The sequence below is a fragment of the Trichechus manatus genome, unplaced genomic scaffold (assembly GCF_000243295.1).
Source record: "Trichechus manatus latirostris isolate Lorelei unplaced genomic scaffold, TriManLat1.0 scaffold00023, whole genome shotgun sequence".
Taxonomy (NCBI): Eukaryota; Metazoa; Chordata; class Mammalia; order Sirenia; family Trichechidae; genus Trichechus; species Trichechus manatus.
Window position 1 is genome coordinate 23,436,402 of NW_004443959.1, and position 23,710 is coordinate 23,460,111.

The following is a 23,710-nucleotide window of genomic DNA, read 5'->3' on the forward strand; positions in this document are numbered from 1 at the left end:
TTTCTGTATTGAGAAGACGTGGAAGTTTTTGAAATTCTGGACTCGCTTTCAGACCTCCCAAATGGCTGACATTAGGTTATAGTTTTATATGCTGTTTAAGTCTGTTGCCGTCTAGTCGATTCCGACTCAGAGCGACCCTACAGGACCGAGGAGAACTACCCAACAGTGTTTCCAAGGAGCAGCTGGTGGATTCCAACTGCTGACCTTTTGGTGAGCAGCGTGAGCTCTTAACCACTGCGCCACCAGGGCTCCGTATACTGTTTCGAGAGGTATAAACCGGAACCAGGGACAGGCAATGTTGGGAAGGGGCATTGGGCCGGCAGCCGTGGAACCAGAGTTCTAAAAGGGCTTTATCACTAACCTGCAGTAGTTTTTTGGACAATTTTATTGACAGCTCTGGGTAGACTTGATTCACAAGGTCCCCTCCAACTCTAATATTCTATTTTTTTAATATGAAATCAAGCTAGTCCAGCAACGTCTTCAGCTCCCAAACTTTATGCTGAAAACAAATTTCTTTTTTTTTTTTTGGTACAGCCTTTTTCCGTCATGCCTCTTTTCCTTCCCGGGCAGGACTGTACACTCTTCCTGATCCCCACGGCTCATTAACCCTACCTCCCCCGCCCAGGATGAGCCGAATGAATATTTGATAAGCACTTCCTGAGTATGCATACTACATGAAGCAGCCTGGGAATGCAGACATGAGGAGTAGGCCACCCTTTTTCCTAAGGCGTTCATGCTCTGCTAGGCGGTGAGGAGCCAAGTGGGATAAACCTTCTACACAGGTTATTGCCATAAAGGCCGCAAGAGAAATCCAAAGACCTTTGGGGGCTCAAAGGAACAGTGGAGCAGATTATCAATAGCAGCATGGGAGAGATTGCTTTGGAGATGGGTCTTGAAGGGAAGAGAATTTTGATAGGAGGGGACGAGAGGGAGATTTCTCTGAGGCGTGGGACACGATCAGAAGGGGCTAAGCAGAACAGCAAGCAGCATCGTAATTTTGATGGGATGTAGGGAATGCAAAGGTGAAGCGGACCCGAGTCTGGAAAAAGATGACACAGCCTTTCCAGAGCAGTCTCAGTCCCGGCAGTATGGACGGGCGTCATTTGAGGATTTCACAATGATGGCACGCCCGCTTAGAGACTGTGTGCATCGTTTCTTTCCTACCATGACAGATAGACGAAGCTGAATCTTTCATTTTATCCTTTTTATTATTCTAGAATATAGACTTATTTCTCATCTGTACCTGTTAATTCCAAAGTCTTTAATTCAGTCTTAAATTCAACCAGAAACTGTAGTCTCCCCAGGAAAACAAATAACCTTCTTATGCTGCCCAGCCGAAGAAAAACTACTCACGGGTGAGAGGCGCAATTTCTTAAGCTGTCATAACATATTGGAACGGACTTTAAAAGCCCAGAAGTACCATTTTGAGCCCCAGGTCCCTGTAGCCAGGCTTAGCTTTATTTTATAAATGAGGAGACTGAATCCTCAAAAGGTTAAGTGATTTGTTTGTGGCTGTGAGGTCTTTATCGAACATCTACTTCATGGCGTTGCCACGTATATAAAGGTGCGCAAACAAATCCGTTTGTAAGGAGCCTCGAACTAACTTTCTCACTCCAAGTCCAACGCTTGTTTTGCTTTGCTGTTTGTTGATTATGATGTACCACATACAAGATTCACCTCCAACCCTTAATATGGCCAGAAACACATACAGCCTCTTTGAATGGAGCTTGTTCACACTTGGACCATTCTTAGTAATTTTCTAAAACATAGTCTATGGGTCTCTAAACTATTGTAATCATACATTCTTATTGATAAAAAGAAATTGGAGCATATAACTCCTAATTAATTTTATTGATGAATCATGTATATATATATCCTTCATAACTTTTTTTTTTAATGTAAGGTATTAAAAATTCACCAGTATACTCTTGAAAGAGATAAATATAAACAGCATTTCTAATATTTTTTCTTGCACCCTGCTTAAGGAAATCCTGGGAGAGAGAACAGGACCTTTAATGAGCACGTCATCTTTTCAGTGTGTCCTGAGAATAATGTAGCTTCTTTGATGGTGCAGGTACCAATCACTGGTGGCATCTTATGGAGAAACCAAGCGGCAGCGTTTTCTCAGTGAACTGGCTCAGCTAGAAGAAGACGTTCACCTGGCGCGTTCACTTGCTCGGGATAAGCTGGACAAATATGCTGTTGAGCAGATGGTAGGGGAATCTTTGGATTGCTTTTTGGATGTGTTGATTAAATTATAGTTTGTCACCATTAAGCTGATGTGGCTTGACAGGTCAGAGTTGCGTTGTTCATGAAGCATAGCTCTCCCTACAATGCCCTACCGTTCTTCTGTCTTGATGACAGATGGAGGATAAGCTGGCCTGGGAAAGGCATTCATCTGAAGAACGGATGATTAGAGCCCCTGAGATTTTGGTGAGACTGAGGTCCCATACTGTCTGGGAAAAGATGTCTGTGAAGCTTTGTTTTACTGTTCAAGGATTTCCTACGCCCGTGGTACAATGGTCAGTATTTTTCTGTTCCCAGGGGTTTAAAAATGTCATACTTCGTTTTCTTTTCAGAGTAGAGAAGGGATTGGCTAAAATGTGCACGTGAAGAAGACGAAAACGAAGTAATCGCATGCCACAAAATGTATTCTCTAGGCAGCTGTGCTTGAAAGTCTCTGTAAGAAATATGTTTATAAAAACTCGTGAAATAGGCATTTTAAATAAGGTACAGGTATTTTTGTGTTGGTGAAATTAATTTGACTGATTTCCCAGGATTAGTTTTTAATGTAAAAAAAGGTTTATTGAATTGACATGTATTCATGTGCATAACTGTCACTAAGCTTTCGTTTGCGTTGTTGCTGACTCTTTGCACGTGAGTGCTAAGTTTCTATGATTTTAACGAGAGGAGACTCATAAGTAGCAACCCTAAACTCAGAAGCTTTGGGACTGCAGTGCTGTAGTTAATTGAACTTTGTGATAATTGAAGAATTAAATCTTTAAGCCCCACAGCCCCTTTTTATGTCAATGTCTGTTGCTAAAATTAAAAAACATATATTTATAAATTTCTATTTGTTTTCCCGCTTGTGGGAAGTGATAATAAAGCTCCAAAGTTTGTAGTTTGCCACAAAAACGATAAACACTTTCCTTGTAATCGGAATTGAAACTCTCAGCAGCAGTTCAGAAAAATACAATCTCAACTCCATCGCTGTTCGTATGGCAGGCCCAGGAGCCTGAAAGTCTCTTATTCTGATGCCAAGACTCTACTGAGGGTAGACGTGGCCCTGCTCTCCTGGCATGGAGCTAAGAAGCCAGTTTCCTCTAGTCAGGATTTCCGTGTGGTTAGATCCTGCAGAACTATCATATTCCAGCTCCACTAGGGCCTACATAGGCTAGTGGGATCTAACCAACATCGGTTACATTTTTAATGATGGAATGATACGTTCTGTTCCTAACGACCAAAGTTCAAGCTGACTTTTGGAGGACACTCTGTCATAGGCTGAGGATGGTCCAGATAGTTTGTGTTATGCCAATGCTGTTGACTTCCTGAAAAAAGGAGACGCCAGCTGTGAATCCTTCCTACAACGCTCCCCCTCCTCCCACCCACCTTGGGTGCTAGAAAGTGAAGTGTATAGTAGCATAGCTATAGCATGTTACGGGTGCAGTCAAGAAGACTGCGATAAAACGGAAAAAAAGAATCAGCTTTTAACTAAAATAAGGGTTTCCTTTGTTTAGGTATAAAGATGGTAGCTTGATCTGCCAAGCAGGTGAGCCGGGAAAGTATCGCATTGAGAGCAAGTATGGCGTGCACACGCTGGAGATAAACAGGTAAGGCAGTTGTCCTGGGGCAGTGTACTCTGGAACACCTGGCATCCAATAATTTACATTTCAAACACAAAAGAAGAAATCAAATTTAAAAAATGGAGGCCAATTCACACCACATCTGCTTGCATTGCCCGTGACTTTTGAGTGGTATTTAGGAGTTAATTTAATGGGAGTTAGAAGCTACCCTTTGTTTCCTCTTGATGTTAGGCCAGAGGAATGAAGAATCTGTAGCTCTTGACAAGGTTCCCATTCTGGAAAGAAAGAAACTAAATAGCTTGAGGAAAGATAAGGACATCTAGGTGTAAAGACTACGTGAAATACAGGAAGATTTCATTTACACCTGTTTAGCAGAGGGGTTTTATCTTCCTACTTGGTTTGAGTAACAGGCCCTAAACTCAGACTTTGAAAAGAAACATAACCATTATTATTATTTTTTTCTTATTACAACTTGAAAAAACTGTTGTAACTAGAAAGTGAAGCTAATTACAGCGTCAGTATTTTTGTGTATACCTTGTCGTTGTTAGCTGCCATTGAGTCGACCCCACATGTGCAGAGCACACTTGGCTAGTGGGCAAGTGCTTAACCATTTGTGCCACCCAGGGACTCTGGGTGTATAACTAGCATTTCTTTTTTTCCATATACAACACAACACATACACAACACACAACACAACATACGCACACACACACACATTTTGGTGCTTATAAAAATGAGATCACGCTATTCTCTTTTTCCGTTTATCTGCATATATGTCTTTTGTTTTTTACAAAAAGATCATAACATTATAGAATCTACCTTTTTCTCTTAGTAGTCTATTATGACACTTTCCCATGGCTCCATGGTTAATTTTTAAAGTACATGTGAATACTTAATGTACTATAATTTAAAAATTAAACATTAGTCTAGGAACCAGAAGACGTGGGTTTGAATCCCTAATCTACCATTTGCATGGCGACTTTGGATAAGTCTTTAAATCTTCCTGAGAGATAATATTTTTATCTGAAAATAATTATCAAGGGACAGAAAATAAAAATTTATGTCTTCTCTGTATGTCTAATAGAGCTCTTGTGGCAGTCAAATAAGACCATGTATGTGAACCCTCCAGAAATGGGAGATCATTATATAAACATATGGTAATTGTGTGTGTGTGTGTGTGTGTGTGTGCGCGTGTGTGCGCGCGCACCCACACGTGAAGTAAATTACATCCAATTCTTTCCAGGAAAAGATGAGGGACGCTGGTATAAATAACATAATGAATAAGTAACACATTCAAAATATGATGTGACTATTACTAAACGGCAAAGTAGTGACTGCGTCATAATTAGGCTCAGCTTACTTAGAGATAAATGCATCTGTTAATTTCCAGAGGTGACTTATGAGAGTCAAATGTGACAGCACAGCACAAGTATTTATTATTCTAGCATCTTCTCCCCAGATGCGTGTTCATAATAGAAGTATTTTTCTTTTTTAATTAAAAACACTTTTATACATTAGTTCTTCCTTCCTGGTCTGGGAGAATCCCCATTGGAAAGTCATTTTTTGCATAGTTTATTTCTTCGGCTCCTTTTCTGTTCCTTCAGGGTCATACATTGTTCCTCTTCCTACTACCTGTTTTCTCCTTGCTGCTGTTTTCTGACTTGTCTGTTGGTGCCTGGAGGGAGCCACTTCTTTCCTGATGCCACATGCGCCATGTTTCCCAGATGGTGTCTGCAGAGTGGTGCTGAGTGTTTTGCAGATTAGGGTGCCCAGGCGTCAGCATGGGGGTCTATGTTCCTTCTTCCGTGTGTAAACCCTGGCCTCCTCTAGCACATGGAAGAAGCTTCTCACAGCCTCGGCGAGGCCTGGAAGGTTTTTCACTACTGGAATCATTTTTCCATCCGCAGATTAATTAGAACAAGAAGTTAAAAGGTCATGGCTAAGATCAAAATTTATGATGAGCTGTTAACTTGTTTCTCTACGGAAATAGGAGGCTCTCTGGAAAAGCTTGAGACCCTGGCCTTCTGGCCCTACTCTATCTTAGGTTTATCTCTTCTTCTCTATTTTTATTGATAACCTGCTATGTGCCAGACACCGTTCTGGATGCTTCCGATACCTCAGCGGCCAAAACCAAGATTCCTGTCTTCAAGGCCTTACTTTCTAGCATGAGGAGGTGAACCGTACTTAAACAAGTGAATTGTATAATTAAGTCAGAAGGTTCTAGGTGCTGGGTGGGCAGATGGGGCCTGTATGGTGTGGTGGTGGGGGCAGTTGTGGTATTGAATAGGATGGTCAGGCGAGGCCTTCATTGAGAAGATGTCACATGAGCAAGGCTTGGAGGGGATGAAGGAGTTAGATAGAGAGGCGCGTGCCTGGCACGTATGAGGAAGAGCAAGAGGGCCAGTTTGGCTGGAGTAGGTTGATGAGAGTGGTAGTAGGGGGCCAGAGAGGCAGCCAGGAACAGTGCAGATAACCTAGGACCCTATAGGCCGTTGCAAGAATGTCGGCTTTCACTTTAAGGGAAAAGGAAGGCTATAGAGATTAAGGACAGAAATGAATTATCTGACTTACATTTTGCAGGATCGGTCTGATTATGAATAGATGTAAAGGCAGAGGCAGAGTACCTGTTGGGAAGCTGTGGCTGAAATTCAAAAAAGATGGTGTGGCTTGGACCAGGGCGGTAGCAGTGGGGGTGGTGAGAAGTGGTCGGATTCTGGGCAAATATTCATGGTAGAATCAATAGGATTTGCTTACGGATTGGATGTGGGGTCTTAGTGCAAAAGGAAGAGTCAAGAAAGCTTGGGTCTGTGCATCAACCGGGGTGAGAAAGGCTGTGGGTGGAGTAGGATGTATCTTGGTAATGAGCTCATGTACGCTTGTGTAGAAGGTTGGGGTTTCTTCATATGTTGAGAGCTAGTTGGACCCCTTTCTGTATTTTTTCAGAGTATTTTTTTCTTCTTTGATTTCTAAAATTTGTGGAAATTTTAATACACAGTAATCCATAATATGTAGAAGGAGAACACGTACCATCGTCTTGATGAGTACATTCAGTTTTAGGGATGTATGTTTTCTAATCTAGGATGTGTTACTATTGTTTAGGGTTAAGTAGCTCAGTTTGAATTAGAAATTAACTTGTTTTCAAGCTTTATTTTAATAATTATTTTAAAAAGAAATCCTCTTTCCCTTTCTCATGTATGAAAAGAAATCATATTCACACTTGTCAACTTTTAAACTTTATACTGGGAATAGTATAGACTTTGAACAAAGTGAACTAATCAGGTAAACACGGTTGGTTAAAAGGCCTCAGAAAACCATAGATAAATGATTTACAAATCTAGGTCTCCTTTGATACACAGGATTTTGCATAAATATGCAAATAATAAAGGAAATTGCCAAGACCAACTTTTCTCTTAGTATTTTAATCCATATTGGGGGGCTTTTAAATGGATGAAATATTAATATTCTCCAGAAAAAAAAGAGCAATGGGGAAAGCCCACAAATTATAGCTCATCTCAGCTGTTCATACCAAAGCGCTGAGCTGCGCATCATCTGATCCGTGGCCATTTTAGGTGGGGCGGAATGTGTTGGCTTCTCCCTTCTTGATTGGCATGGGAGTGAGTTTTTCCTTCTGTTACAAGAGTGACATTTATTCCTATGAATATTCTTCGGCTGCTATCGCCAAATTCTTGAAGTGCCAAAAAGGAAGCTTACCCTTTGGTACTATTTCAATTTAAAATGGTAGTTGGCACTATTTTGTGAGCTCATGAGGTTTTCTCTTGGGACTTACAGTGTGAGTTCTATTCCTCAAAGAATTTTTATGTTGTTCTCATATTTTTACAAAGGTATTTAGAACAATCAGTCTCGTGTTTTATTAGTAACACCACCACTTCCTACACCCCACTGCCTTGCAGAATGATTTTTGGGCTAAAATCTTCGCATATTTTATTTTTAGGCTTTGCTATTCAAATTCTGATTTGAGACAAGTTTGAAACCCAATGTTAAACCCACTTACAGTTTGAGAACGTTGGGCCTTGACTACCCATAACAAATGTATTTGCCTTTCAACCTTTTGTCTTTTGTCTGTCCATCATTAAAATAGATAAAGTCTTCTTGATTTCTCCCACGGAGTTGCTTTGGGGGCACTTCAGATTGAAATACTGGGATGCAAATGTGCCCTCATGGAAGTTTGTAAGAACTGAGACCAAAGAAAAATGTCTCTGCCTATTCTGGGAACCTGTCCAAAGAGAAAAATAAAACCTCTTGCCTCCTAATCAGTTGCTTGCAAATTCTCACAGCATGAAGTGAAGGCTAGAATTAGACTCTGTGGGTTAGCTAAATGCTTTCTCTTAGGACAGCATTGGGAGGCAGAAGGGGATATGAGAAAGGAGAGAAAAAATGGAGTCCTCTTGAGATGTAGTAACACATGTGGGGCAAAGCGCCCAATTTCAGAATTACCCATAGACACAATTTTTAATTTAGGCCAAGTATCTTCAGTGGCTGCCTAGCCCTTGCTCTCCATCAGCCTAGTATCTACACTTGCCTCCTTGCCCACAAGCACCTATGCCTCTTAATTGGTTCACAACCGAGAATGGCCTATAGTCCAACCATAGAGCCAATAAAAACCAACCAACAGATCAAACAAATAACAACCAAACCCATTGCAGTTTAGTTGATTCCGACTTATGGAGATCCCAAGTATTGCAAAGTAGAACTACTCCATACAGTTTTCTTGGTTATAATCTTTATGGAAGCAGCTCACCAGGCCTTTCTTCCACAGTACCACTGGATAAGTTTGAACCTCCAACCTTTAGGCTAGTAGTCAAGCACAGTTTGTGCCACCCAAGTACCTCTACTGCACCAATAGTCCACAAATATTTTTGAGCCCTCATCTCTAATACATGAATGTATATTTATTTATAATCTATATATGGACCTGGAGCCCTGGTGGCACAGTGGTTAAGAGCTCAGCTGCTATCCAAAAGGTTGGCAGTTCAACTCCACCAGCTGCTCCTTGGAAACCCTATGGGGCAGTTCTCCTCTGTCCTCTAGGGTCACTATGAGTTGGCATCAACTCAATGGCAATGGTGGGTTTTTTTTTTTTTTTTGGTATAATGGACTTATGTTCAAATATATTTTATATAGTATAAAACATTTAAAAAGAGAAACGTAAAAAGAATGAGATAAAAATAAACAAATGAAAGTTTTAATTTTTATTTCTACCATTCAGTGGATTATTCATATTCCCTCAGCTTGGTGCACCCTCCAGGGGAGATCATTGTAGTAGATCAATGGGTCTGAATATTTTTAGTGGTTATGGACTTCATCACACAAGAGGAAAGCTGGGACCCTTTCTACTGAATAAGTTCACGTAAGAACAAACAGGCAAAATTTTGCGTAACACCGTGGAGGGTTCAAGGACTCCTTAGCTCTCAAAGGTTGAGAGTATCTGCCACTTGCCTGGGTGCTTCTCCCCTGGTACAGGGTTCTTTCTCTCTGATTCCATTCCCTACTGCTAAGTAATTAGTGCTAATTGGACAAAATAATCAGCGCTAACGTGTTAGGTAGCTCTCCCCCTCTTCCCGCCAGGTCTTAATGCCTTAAATCAATCGAAAAAACAAGCTTAAAAACGTGTGCCTTGGCATATAGGATTTGTCCTGCTAATTCCTTCCCTTCTCCTAGGCACAAATAATCCATTTCCATCCATTCTATTACAAGCTTTATTCCTTTCTCTAAGGTTAGGAGTAGTGAAGCAGGAATTAGTTGCAGTTCTCAAATCACTTAGAAATCTGTGTTGTTTTGTATGAATATGGGCAAGGAGAGGGTCTTTCTCCAAAAGCCAAGAGAGGGAATCATTTTTGAACTTTTGGTTCAGGATTTCAGTTACCAAATTTTAATTAATATTATATAAGATTAATATAATACTTTAAAATTAGAAAATTTTTTCAAATATATTATTTTATTTGATCATCAAAGTCACCTGAGCAAAGTGTAGGTACTCAATGAATGTATTTTAATAGTTTAAAATGTATACTGTTTGTTTTTTTATAGAGTCAACAAATGAGAATTATCAGGCTGTTCCAATGAATGCATAGATTTAGAACTTGTAGAAGATTGTTGAAGCCTCATAGTCTTAAAAGTCTCAGTAACCATTTTTTTCTCCTAGATTTTATTTTGTTTGTAAAATATTGAAAAAAAAATCTGATTCACAAAGATGAGTAATTGCAAATGGAAACATGAAGTTTTACTTTGATATCTCTGAATATTATTCAATTAAACAGAGGTGGTAGGAGAAGCTTTGCCTGAGGGTCATGCAAAAACAAATTAGGCTGCAGCATAAAACTCTTGTTGGCCTTCACTGGGTTACTGGTATATAATGCATCTGAGTGCATGCTTTTAGTATAGTGCAGTTTTAAAAATTGCTAGAACGCCTATGGAGGAAGAAATTTGTAGCACATTTGGGAAATTCAATTTGAAAACTATGGAACACAGCTTGAAAACCTCTGATACTGACTAATCTCCAAAAGGGTTCTTTAACTGAGGGGTTTAAAAAGATAATAAACAATTTACGGAGACTGATGGGACACACTCTAAATGAAATCTATATACACTTCCCTCTAAGGACTTAATGTGGGTTTAGCTATTAATAGCCTCCTCGCTCAGGAATTGGTAACAACCCTAACCAGTTGGGCTAAGGGGACAGTCTTTGTGCTGGTCCAGCCGGATCTCCCTTGTAAACAGCAGACTGCATCTGCCCCTTCTGCTCTGCTCTGTGCTGGGATGTTTGACTCATGGCACAGTGCTCCCTCCTTGTGAGTCTTAGTCCATGTCTTTGTGTGTTCAAAGAACAGACTGCAGGTCAGGAGGTTGGAATCAAGCATGTTTTACAGAATGCTTTGCTTCTTTCCAGAACACTCTGGCTTTCTAATGCTTCCGGCTGAGGCTATGCGATGTTACAGCTCTCTTTAATCTGTATGTGGTTGTTAGTCAGGGCAGGAATCTTGCAGGGCTGATCCTAGAAGATAAATATCTTCCAATCTATTGACTTTATTTATAAAAATACGGTGGTTTGATTGTTTAGAAAAAGTTTAACACAGGCATAAGGTAAAAAAATTCAAGCCATACAAAAGAGTATGTAAGGGAAGTTGTTCTTCCTGTCACCCTGTGTCCCCAGCCCCCTAGGCAGGTGTGTTCCTAAGGGACAACTACTGTACCCTGTGTTCTGTGTGGGTAGGTGTATGCATTTATTATATGGATAGGTGAGCACATCATGTTAAGGCTTAGCAGTAGTAAAAGCTTCTACAGTATGGGGTTTTCATGTGTTACACACACTCTCTATTACTTTGCTCCTGGGGATGTGGCTATACCGGCCATGTATTTGTAAATTGCATAGCAAAGCAATTTCTAATGAGTTCAGGCTAGTACTGTAGCTTTGTTGATGGGCTTCGTAGATGGGTTTGTATTCTTCCAAGGTGAACTAGAAGATAATGAACTTGGTTTGTAAATCTACATGGATTGGGCTCTGTAGTGTGATCTCCTCCTAGAGCAGGAGCCCTTACAGGAGGCCAGATGGCACTCCCCGACACATTAAAGATGGGTTTGAACTTCATGAAGGGGTACAGGAGTTCTTAGGAGATAGCATAGGTCTCTGAAACTTTCTCTCTCCTTCATTGGAGACACTGCATACTTTTAGTTGGAGAAAATATTTTCAGCTCCAAGGGGACTGGAGAAGAAAATAAGATTACTAACAACCTACTAAGAATGGGTTTTGTCTCTGGGAACATTAACTCCTTCATGCATTTTAAAGATAAGGGTTGAGTAAACTTTTTCTTTTTTTCTTACTAGGATTTTTCATGGTGTTTCCCTTCCCAGATTGACATTATGTTCACAGTGCTTCCTTCTTTGAGAGGCAGTAGAAACTAGCAGAAAAAAGCAAATTTTGCAGTTTTTCAGACCTTGTCTACTTAACTTCTTAAAGAGTGGACTTTCTCATCATGGTTACCGGATAATAATATCTATTTTCCAGGGTCCTTGAGAATATCATAGAAAATAGCAAATGCGAAGTACCTAGCAGAGTTCCTGCCAGTTAGTGAAAGCTCAGTAAAGATTAGTTCCTCCTCCTCACGCCCCTCTTCCTTCAGTTAAGTTTTCTGGGGAAGCTGACGGGATGACAGCTCATAGCCAAGAAAATAAGCTTCAGCTTTTGTAAGATGACAGGTCTCTGGGTGGAGCAAATGGTTTGTGTTCCACTACTAATCAAAAGGCTGGTGGTTCAAATCCAGCCAGTGGCGCCATGGAATAAAGGCCCGATGATATGCTTCTGTAAGATTAAACCCTTTACTGTCTAGTCTATTCTGACTCACAGTGACCCTATAGGACAGAGTAGAACTGCCCCATATGGTTTCTTAGGCTGCCATCTTTACAGAAGCAGACTGCCACATCTTTCTCCCGTGAAGTAGCTGGTGGGTTCAAACCACCAAGCTTTCGGTTAGTAGCTGAGCGCTTTAACCACTGTATCACCAGGGCTCTAAGAAAACCTTGTGGAGCTCAGTTCTAGTCTAGTCGCCACGGGTAGCAATCAACTCGATGGCCAAGTGTTTGGTATTTGGATTTCTGTAAGATGGATGTGGGAAAACTGAAGAGCTACACCTTTGAAAAACTGGGGTCTTTGACAATTCCTGGGCCACTGTTCTTTCTAGGGATGAGCATGCAACCCTCTATAACTCTGCAAGGAGGAATGCCTCACGTGTGGTCCAATTTAAACATTTTTAAACCATCCTTGAGTGAGTGAGTCATGTCTGGATATTACTTTGGGATTCTGAATATAATCTCCCATAAACTCCCTGGTGGAGAGTTACTCACTCAGGAAGTTAATGTGTCTGTGCACATGCCTCAGAATCCTTTGTTCATGCCAGATAACACACCGAGTCCTCTAAACTGCTCTAGTTCTGGTCAGGAGCTTTGATGAACCCTCAGCTGCCTCATTCTGGGTTTTTAGTCCAAGGGGCTTTAAGAATGGGGATCATCAGATTCTGGGAAAATAGCGGCATAAACAGACCACCATTTTGACCATCCTCCACAAATACACAAGAAATACAACAAGGAAACAGTGCTCGGCTTTGAGAGACTCAGAATGGGGTAGCAGAGGAAAACAATGGGGAACTGCAGACAGGCAAGAATCAACCGATCAACAACTAGTTGCATACAGTAGGAAAATCGCTTCTCCCAACATCCCTGCCCCTCCTGCCCCAGCCATGCAGGTCATCGGCTACTGTGAACTGGGGAAGTAGCCCCAGAAAAGGAGTTTGCTTGCCTAACCACCACAGCCCCTGTCTGTACAGAGAAAGGACCCCAAACATCTTCACTAAAATCAACAAAGCAGACCTCTCTGGGGGTCCATTTGGAGTGTGCCAGCACCTCCCCCACCCAGACACTGTAGGCAGCAAGCCTACCACAAATTGCTACAGAAGGTCCATGCAGTGGAGTCTGCTCCCATAGTAAACACTCTACTGGCCTCCCTGTGTACCCTACAGCTCAGGCCTCTGAAACCAACAGGACAGACCTCCCTGGGGATCAGTTTGGGACTGTCTACTCTCCCTTCTGGTGGGCACTGAGGACTGCTGACTGAGGCTGCTGTGTGCTAGGAAGCAAGCAGGCATTATTGGTAGAGGCTACACCCACAGCCAACAAACTATGGGGCAGGGAGTCTCTGACAGCAATAAGGCAGACTTCCCTGGGGGTCTGTTTGGAGTAGGACAACCACTTCCCCAACTGGTAACTGTCAGCTGTTGGACTGATACAAACTCCTATAGAAGGTTCCCTACAATAGAGTCAGGAGGTGGTTAACCTTAGTGGAGACTGCTCCCGCAACCACTACAGGGTCATCGGAGCTCTGAAACCAACAAGACAGATCTCTTAGAGGTCCTTCTGGGGAGTGCCAGCCCCTTCTCCTCCTGAAATGGAGGAAAGTCTGCCTGTGCTTCTTCTGAATTCCAGCTGAGATATAAGCAGCCCCCACAAAACAGGGAAGGAAGCCTCAGGCAAAACAGCAGGGCAACACCCAGCCCCAAAGGAAGCTCACTGAATGTGGGTTTTCTGGCTAAAAATGTGGTTACAGAAACAGAGAAGGGAAGGGAGTAATAGCCAGAGAGAGAGGACTGCATCCCCTGGTGTATAGATTGATTAGTACATGATTTGTCGCCTGAGTGGCGGTGCCTGCTGGTGGATAGGCTGACCACAGTGTGTTCTCTGTCGTGTTTGGGAGAGATTGAAAGTTGAAAACTAAGATCTGGAACTTTCAAATCTTAATTAAACCAGGGAGGGTGAAGAAGCCATCACAGAGAGAGAGAGGAAAGGGTAAACAAAGGCCAAAGGCTCTGCCCACTTATGAGTCTTTTTGCAGAAAGTAGTATGGGCCAGAACACCAAATACTGGGGAAAACTGAGGAAGTTAACACCCTCAAAATTCCAATACCCCAACAAAAAATCACAAGACACACAAAGAACACAGAAATAATGGCTTATCCAAATGAACATGACAAAGGGAGTGAAAGCACATCTAGGAATGACAAAATAATGAAAAAAAGGGAAGAATATAATAAAACAACATTAAATATAAAGAACTAAGGGGAAACATAGACAAAGAGCCAGGAGAAATAAGGAAACAGTGCACTAAGGAGATATTGCAACTGAAAGGTACAATAGCTGAAATGAGAAACACAATAGAAGACTTACCAACAAAAAGAGACTTGTACACCAGTGTTCATTGCCGCACTATTCACAATAGCCAAAATGTGGAAACAACCTAAATGCCCATCAACAGATGAATGGATAAACAAAATCTGGTACATACATACAATGGAACAGGAGAAATGAAGTCTTGATACATGGTGCAATATGGATGGAGCTGGAAGATATTATGCTGAGTGAAATAAGTCCGTCACAAATCGACAAATATTGTATGACCTCAATTATGTAAAAAGACAAGAAAAGGCAAATGTATAGAGAACAAAGTTTATTCGTGGTTACCAGGGGTGGGAGGGATGGGGAAAAGGGTAGGGGTTAATGGTGAAGGAAAAATCACATTAATTAAGGGTAGAGCTGCACAGCCAATTATTGTAACTGCTGTCAATAAATTGTACACCTGTAAAAAATTGAACTGACAAAAGTTGTGTGACAGATATATTTACAAGAATGACAAAAAAAAAAAAAAAAAAAAAAGAGTAGCTGCTGAGACTGCTTATGTACAACCAAACACCTAATGGGATCTGATTCTTTGGTTTGGAGGTTTATCATGGTTTCGTTGGACATCCCAGTTAATTGGCTTAATAACATTTTTAAACCCTGGTGACGTAGTGGTTAAGAGCTACAGCTGCTAACCAAAAGGTCGGCAGTTTGAATCCACCAGGCACTCCTTGGAAACCCTTTGGGACAGTTCTGTTCTATCCTATAGGGTCACCATAAGTCAGAATTGACTGGATGGCAGTGGGTTTAGTTTATTTATTTATTTATTTTTCGTTCTACCTCCTAGTTTGATGTGTAGGGGTCTTAAAAGCTTGCAATCAGCCATCCGAGGCACAACCATTGGCCTCTATTTGCCTGAACAACAGAGGAAGAAGGAGAGTGAGGACTAAAAGGAGGAATGGAATGTGTGGCTAATTGCCTCCATGAGCAACTGCCTCCTTTGCCAAGAGACTAGAAGAACTGGATGGTGCCCAGCTACCATTACTGAACATTTTGTCAAGGATTCCATAGAAAAAACCTGACCAAAAATGGGAAAATACAGAACAGAATTTCAAATTTCTCAAGGATTCCAGACTTCCTGGGGTCATGGAGGCTGGATGAACCCTGAAACTATTGCCCTGAGATAATCTTTAAACCTGAAACCAAAAATATCCCCTAAAGTCTCCTTAAAACCAAACAGTGGTTTAGCTAAACTAGCAAAAAACATCTGCCTTGAGCATTATGCTCTTTTAATAACTATCTATATGGGAAACTTAGAGGGCTGTGAGTTTATATTAACAGGGGAGGAACAACTCAGAAAAGGAGGGTGAGAATGGTTGCACAACTTGAAGAATGTCATCAATGTCACTGAATCATACATGTAGAAACTGTTGAATTGGTGTATGTTTTGCTGTGCACATTCTCAACAACAACAACAAAATAAATAAAATTACATATATATATATATAAGAAATAGTACAACTCCTGCCACCAAGTATAATTAGTGGGTTAGATCTAGCTTTGGTCCGCAAAGGCTGATCTCCAGTTTATCCCTGAGGTTGCCTGATAAGATTATGGGCTCTGGCCATTTCTAAGTTTTGCTAAAACATTTCAATGAAAAGTGGTATATTCAGCAATTTATATGGATTCAAACAATGCTTCACCTTCATAAAATGTAAGAAAAAAAAAATAGGGATCATCCACAGCACAGTTCTCAAGTGCTAGAGTGCATAAGTATAATTTGGGAGAGTTAGTTAGAAGTGAATATTCCTGGTCTGCCTTAGAACTAGCACATCAGATGGGCGTCACACAGGTTGTCCAGGGGCCACATTGATTTAGGGGTCTGGCTTTTTTCTGTGATAATTTCCTTGCTCCTACGTAAAGCAGTTACAGGATGCTCTAAGGCATGTCCATTTACTGTTCCATCATGAATATTTCTGTCAGACCATAAGTTGACGTAAACACAGCCTTCTCATTGACAAGATAAAACAGCTAATCCTATAGAGATAGAAACATAAGGCCCAAATAGAATACAGATTTCTCCTTGAGAATGAAACGAAGGGATTTGAGAAAGTGCCAGAAGGTTTTTTTTGTTTTTGTTTTTCCCTCGAGGCCAAAGTCACACCATAGTCCAGGATCAAACGTCTGCCCATGTCTATAATTAACGCCGTGTGCCTCCACGCTGTTCTAAGGATAGAGTTGGCATTGTTCTTGAACAAATCAGTCCTTAACAAATGATCTAGGTCATAAGTTTTGCTTTCAAAGAATGGTTTTGTTCAAATTTGGGTCACCAACTATTACAGAAAACTCCCATAGTATATTTAGGATTTTGTTTTGTTCTTTTTTTCCTTTAAAAGGGCAAATTTCGATGATACCGCAACATACACAGCAGTGGCAACTAACGCTCATGGGCAAGTGTCAGCCAACGCGGCGGTGATTGTGAGACGTGAGTATTCACTCTCAGGGGAAGGAATATCTATATTTTCTTTATTCTTCCTTTACAATGTTCACTTCATTATTTTACAGGGTTTAGAGGCAGTGAAGAACCATTCCACTCTGTGGGACTACCAATTGGATGCAAGTATATTTTTTCTTTTGTGTAGAAAAATGTTTGAAGACAAAACGATGCATATAATTAGAAAATTATTTTCTAAGGGTCCACTAAAAAAATCATATTTTAAAAGCCTCTTCCAAGATTTTCACGGTTAATGTGAGAATGTTGACAATTTTTTCTCATGTAATTATTTAGTTAGTTGGTATTTTTAGAAACTGGTGAAATTGTGGCCTTGAGAGACTTTAAATTTTGAATTGGAAAAAAAATCTAAATCTTTGATAGGAATACATAATATTGCCACATTATACGTTTAAGGATACTTTTATTTTTCCCAAGAATCTCTGTGGTCATTTATAATGAACAGCCACTTCAGATCAAAATGAGATGGATCGTAAGGAGATGATTGCTCAGAAACTGGCCAGAGGTCTAGCTTTAAAGGTTTTAAAATTATTTTTTCTTATACACATAATATATCCTAAATTAAGTCCTTACAGCTTGCACAACTTGCTTTTTCTTGCTGGTATCCTGCTTTTTCACTCATTGTTTTGTTGTTAATGTTTCCTTTAAACCATAATGTTTAATGTGGCATATTAGTCCACAACGTGGCTTTATCATACCTGAGGTACTTCATCTAGTGCCCGATGGTTGAAGTGGTCTGTAGTGACTGTGAAATGAGGTGAGTGTCTTTCTGAATTCCATGGCTAGTTTTAGACTGGAAGACCAAGAAGATGGGTTGTCTTGAGTCAGGTGAGGGTGGAGGAGGGTAATCATGCTGTTGGCATTGAAGAACTATGTGACTCGATATGTTTACTTTAAAAATGTCTTACTTATGGCTTTGGGAATGAGATTTAGATTTTACTTGAACTTCTGAAAGAATAATTATATATTCTCACAGAATCTTTAATTTTACCACAATTTGATGTCCAGATGTTACAAATGGAGTGTTGCTGAGTGAAGAACTGACCAAAACAATGATTGAGTGCGGTGTCTCTCTTGCAGCCACTGAATACCTCTTGTTTCGTTTACTTTTGGTGATTTCTGAGTTAATTTTGTTGTATGGGCTTATATTCAACACTGGGTAGAGTCCAAGACCACTAACTGGCAAGTTGGAAAAAGTTCAGGTTAAATACAAGGGTGGTGAGTGACTGAGATCTGAGAATTTGTGTGTTCACAAATATCGGAGGTGTTCTTCAGATCTTAAGGACAAAATAAGTTTGATTTGGAGACTTGGCCCTATGTAATCATGTAGTGGAGCCCTGGTGGCACAGTGGTCAAGAGCTTGGCTGCTAACCAAAAGACGACAGTTTGAATCCACCAGCCACTCCGTGGACACCCAATGGGGCAGTTGTACTCTGTCCTATGAGGTGCTATGAGTTGGAACTGACTTGGCGGCAATGGTTTTTTTCGCTTTTTATTCATGAAGCTGCATGGGATCTGAGTTTACCTAGCCCCATCACCTTGTTCTCTTCGATTTATCAAATTTTTAATCTTTCTAAACAAAAACTTTGAAGTATTTATGACATACTGAAAAGTATAGATAAAAATATAACAGAAGCTCATGTGTTCACCACCCATATTTAACAAATGTAAATATTTCGCCAATTTTGCTTCAGTTTTTCTTTTTTACTTATTGTGGTGACATTGGCACAACATAAAATCAACCATTTTAAAACATACAGTTCGATGAAGTCTCAGTTATTTTTAAAAATATAAAATGATCACAGAGATGATTAAAGCACCATACTCTTTCCTAGTCCATACCTTCTTCCTGAGAGGAAACCACTATTTTGACGTTTGCAGCTATTCTGTAAACTTTCACTATATGCATGTGGTTGTAAATAATAGACTTTTCTTTTGTTTTTAAAATTCACTTGAGGTTTTCTATTGTAACCTACTTTTATTTATTTTTTTTTAACCAAACCTTACGTTTTTGAGATGTAATCAGGGTAATACCTACGGCTCGCACCCATTTGGGCTGCAGTATAAACAACATTCTGTTGATGGATATATCCCAGTTTATTTTGAAGAGGAGAAAACCGTGGCCTCAGGGTTGATATGACTTGCCTAAACGCAAACATTTTTGGGGGTCAACATAAAACTTAAAGCCCTTTATCGCTAAGGCGTGGTTCAGATTCCAAGTTGCCTTCATGTACATCCATGCTTCTTCATCCTCCTTTTGCACACACGACAAACTGAAATTCCACGGCTGTTTTTTCTGACCCTTCAGAACTGGCTCTTTTGAGAAAGTGCACATAATGTCGCGGCGAGGAATCACAATTTTGCGGTAACAGCACGACGTTTATCTGCTGTGCTTGACGTCTCCGCGACCTCCTGACCTAACGGTGCCCGATTCCCTTCTGCAGTGCCCTTCTCGTCTGGGCTTCCGTATACCCACTTTGATGTTCAGTTTTTGGAGAAGTTTGGGGTCACCTTTCGGAGAGAAGGCGAAACCCTGACCCTCAAGTGTACTCTCTTGATCACGCCAGACCTGAGGAGAGTGCAGCCGAGAGCCGAGTGGTACCGAGACAGTAAGTCAAACCCAAACCCGTGAGAAGATGCTCCCGTGTGAATAAAGCCGCTTGTCCCAGCGTCACTGATCGCTAAACTGCTTGTGCAAAAAGGAATTTTTAAAACTTTACCATCAGTTCGGGACTGGCCCCCTCCACCTGTGGTTTTTCATATAAGCTTTCTGCCAGCGTATTAGCTGCAGGTAGCAAAGCAAACTAACTGGGTGACTAGAGAGAACCTGGCAGCAGTGTCCGTGACCTTGAAACTCATCCAGGGGAATTGTTGAGAGGTTGACTGAGAGGTATCTGAATTTAGAAGAGTTGATCAGAGATTTTTTAATAGCCACATAAAAAGGGTATCTACGTGAGTTAAAAAAAAAAAAACAAAACAACAAAACGGGGGAGGTGTCGTTTACTTTCTTCCTCAACTAACTCTGTGGCTGGCATTTCCTAAAGCTTATTATGTGCTGGACTCTGTTCCTTGTGTGATAATTTATTTAATTGTTGTAACAGTCATGGAACATAGACACTGCTATTAACTCCATATTATAGATACGGAAATTGAAATGGACACACTCAAGGATCTTCCACTGGTAAGTGGCAGAGCCAGGACTTGAACCCAAGGATCTGGTTCCAGAGTCTCTGTTCTTAAGCACCATGCAGTGTTGCTCTAGCAGTCACAAATAGTTCCCTGCTTCTATATTTAGGCAAATTCTGGAAGTAAATTTCTCCTTCTTCTTCTCTGGGATGTGGTTTTTAATGCAAACTTGTTTTCTGAATCACACAGAGTTGTTTCCATATATTTCTTCAGGACCTCACATGATGCAAAATATTATAAACATGTGACTCCATTCCTGCGCATTAAATATTGATAACTCGGTTGGGGAAAATTATATAAAATTATAAGGCAATGTCCTTTTGAAGTATAAGAAATATTCCTGAACAAGCTGTGATAATTTGCCAAACACATGGATAGTGGCCACACACACTAGTGAGGTTGAGTTAGTAGGTTCGGAGTGACGAAGCGAAGCTTCACAAAAAAAAAAAAAGAAGACTCTTGAAAGATGAGGCTTTTAACTGATTGAGAGGAAGGAGGATTCTCGTGCGCCAAAACGTGAAGGTTCCAGGCACAGAGAATACACGTGTGACTTTGTACATAGCAGACTAGGAACGAATTGCTAGGTCTGTAGGGGTGTTGTCACCTAGGATTTGCTGTTGGAATAGTTATAACCATGGCCTCTTTTCATGCTGTCTGAGAAAGAGACAGAAAGAGAAAGACAGGAAGTGGGGGAAAGGGAGGGAGAGGGAGAGAAATGGTGGCAGAGGAGATTAGCATTGCGATTCACTCTTTCTGGAAAGAAATGGAATTTTTTTTTCCTGGTGGCTAGGAAGTGCCTAGAATTCTGGAGACACGGCAGTTTTACAAACCTTGACCAATTAGAATTGAATATATATTGTCATAAAAATCATTCTTATTCTGAGAGTTATCCTTCCATTTCCAGCTAGGTCCCTGTGATATTGGAGTGGGATTTAGTTGTCCAAGTAGCTCCACATTAGCAGCCATAATCAGATCTTCATAGACCTTATTATTCAAATGGAAGGCAATGGAGACAATTCTCCTTGGATAATTTTAGACATTAAAATGCAAGGGGATATTTTTTACAATTTAAAATTAATAAACTGAGACTCACCAGGTGGCTGGGAAGCTCCAGAGGCAATGTCAGTCAACTGAAGGAAATCTCTCACAGGTATGAAGAAATTGACTATGCAAACAGGAAATTGGGATTTACTGACACAATTTAAAATGGATTAGTCCTCTAAAGTTACCATACTGAAGTAATCACAGAAGAGAAAGGCTCGGTTACTTATAATAAAACCTGAAACCACTTTTGGGTGTGATTTGCTCGTGAGGCTGATTTGGTAGGTAATCTTAAGGTAATTACAAACGAAGGCCTCGGTTTCAGGAACTGGCTTCTAAATAGACATCCTGCTAAAGCTGAGCTTCAAATTTGGCCTGGGTCCTGCGTGGTTTATATACCAACTGACTACATATTTAATAATGAGGAACAGTTTTTCCTTTAGTGTGTGAAGGACTTGGCCAGAGAGAAACGGGTTCCCTGGAATACTCACCAGGGTCAGCATCCACTGTAAGTAACCTGGTCTTATTTTGGAAATTCAGATCAGTTTTGAAGTTTTTCACATCCAAAGCTGTGCCCCACTGTCACGGATTGAATTGAGTCCCCCAAAATTGTGTGTCAACCTGGCTAGGCGATGCTTCCCAGTATTGTGTGATTGTCCACCATTTTGTCATCTGATGTGATTTTCCTCTGTGTTGTAAATCCTACCTCTATGATGATAATGAGGCAGGATTAGTGACAGCTTTGTTAATGAGGCAGGACTCAATCTATAAGATTAGGTTGTGTCTTAAATCAATCTTTTTTGAGATGTGAAAGAGAGAAGCGAGCAGAGAGACAGGGGGACCTCATACCACCAAGAAACAAGAGTCAGGAGAATAGCGGGTCCTTTAGATCCAGGGACCCTGCACTAGGAAGCTCCTGGATCAGGGAAGATTGGTGACAAGAACTTTTCCCCAGAACCAACAGAGAGAAAAAGCCTTCCCCTGGAGCTCGCACCCTGAATTCAGACTTCTAGTCTCCTAGACTCTAAGACAATAAACTTCTCTTTGTTGAAGCCATCCCCTTGTGGTATTTCTGTTACAGCAGCACTAGATGACTAAGACACCCTGAAGGGTATTTTCTGGTGTACAGTCCATTAGAGACCCACAACCACTGCCTTCATCCTTAGAAGAACAGTGCATTTATGCAAATAGGATTCTGTAATATGTAACGAGCACCCAGTGGGCTAGAAGCCAGGCAGCTGTGAGTTCTCCTGAGAACCAGTGTCTCCTCCCATGGATCTAGCAACTCTATTAAAGGTCTACTGCAATCATTAGACAAAACAATGCAAATGCTGCATGTTGATATTGTCTCTGGCTTCGTCCTTGGTAAGGCTTACAAAGGTAACAGTAAATTTAAGTGTATTTTGAAAGCACACATTTGGTGAAACGCGACATGCCAGGCCCGGTGGACCTGGCAGTAAATAGGACCGATACCTCCTCCGCCATTGTGGCTCTTGCGTGTTAGCCAGTGTCCAGTTGGCAGTGATGTGCGCAAAGGAGTGGGGGGCACACTCAGTGTGCGGTGTAAAGGGTGTTATGTTGTCCTCCACCTCTGATCCAAGGTGTCACTAAGACCCCTAGGTGGTACAAGCTGTTTGCACTTACCTAGTAACTTCAAGGTTGGCAGTTCAAACCCGCCGAGTGGTGCCATGGAAGAAAGGCCTGGTGATCTACTTCTGTAAAGATCCTAGCCAAGAAAACCCTATGGAACAGTTCTACTCTGTAACACATGGGGTTGCCATGAGCTGGAATCACCCCGATGGCAATGGGTATCAGTCACTAACGAGGACAGTGAAACAAAATAAAGCCAGCTAAGGGGATGAGGAGTGAAGAATTATTGATGAGGGAAGAATTACTGGCAGTAAAAAAGACTTCTCTGAGGAGGTGCTGTTTGAGAAGACACCTGAATGAAGTGAGGGAGCAAGATTTATAAGTATCCAGAGCATTCTAGACAGGGAAAAGACCAAAAGCAAAGACCTTGAGGTAAGAAGAAATTGTTGCTTCTTCAAAGGACAGTAAGAACCATGTGCCTGGACAGGATGAGTGGGAAGAAAGGAGAAAATAAGATGGTGTGGGCCACGTGAGGAGGCTGGATTTTATTTTCAGTGTGATGGGAAGTTATCAAAGATTTAGAGCAAAGGAACGACGTACGACATATAACTTACAATCATATTATGAACATGTCCCTCTGGCTGCTGGGTGGAGAACTGAGGGGCGTATTGTGGACACAGGATACCATTTAGGAGGTTGTGGTTGAATCTAGGGGAGAGGTCGTGGTGGCCTGGGCTAGGGTGTTGGGGTGAAGGTGGCGAAAAGCAGTGATATTGAGGATTTCTTTTGTTCTAACAGGACTTGCTAAAACATTGGAAGCGAGGTATGAGAAGAAAAGAATCATCTGTTATCCCTAGGGTTTTCACAGGAAAAGCCAGGTGGCTGGCTTACTCAGTGGA

The 23,710-nt window shown here is 41.1% G+C and overlaps 1 protein-coding gene across 1 annotated transcript in view; it reads left to right on the forward strand.

Moving 5' to 3' along the window:
- The window catches only part of MYOM2 (myomesin 2), a 35,196-nt gene that overhangs the window by 4,722 nt on the left and 6,764 nt on the right, over positions 1 to 23,710 (forward strand). The window contains exons 3-8 of the mRNA XM_023728315.1: positions 2,075 to 2,243; positions 2,371 to 2,522; positions 3,738 to 3,830; positions 16,879 to 16,967; positions 17,048 to 17,098; positions 19,439 to 19,603. Of these exons, the coding sequence (XP_023584083.1) occupies positions 2,075 to 2,243; positions 2,371 to 2,522; positions 3,738 to 3,830; positions 16,879 to 16,967; positions 17,048 to 17,098; positions 19,439 to 19,603 (719 nt within the window). The remainder of the gene's footprint in view (positions 1 to 2,074; positions 2,244 to 2,370; positions 2,523 to 3,737; positions 3,831 to 16,878; positions 16,968 to 17,047; positions 17,099 to 19,438; positions 19,604 to 23,710) is intronic.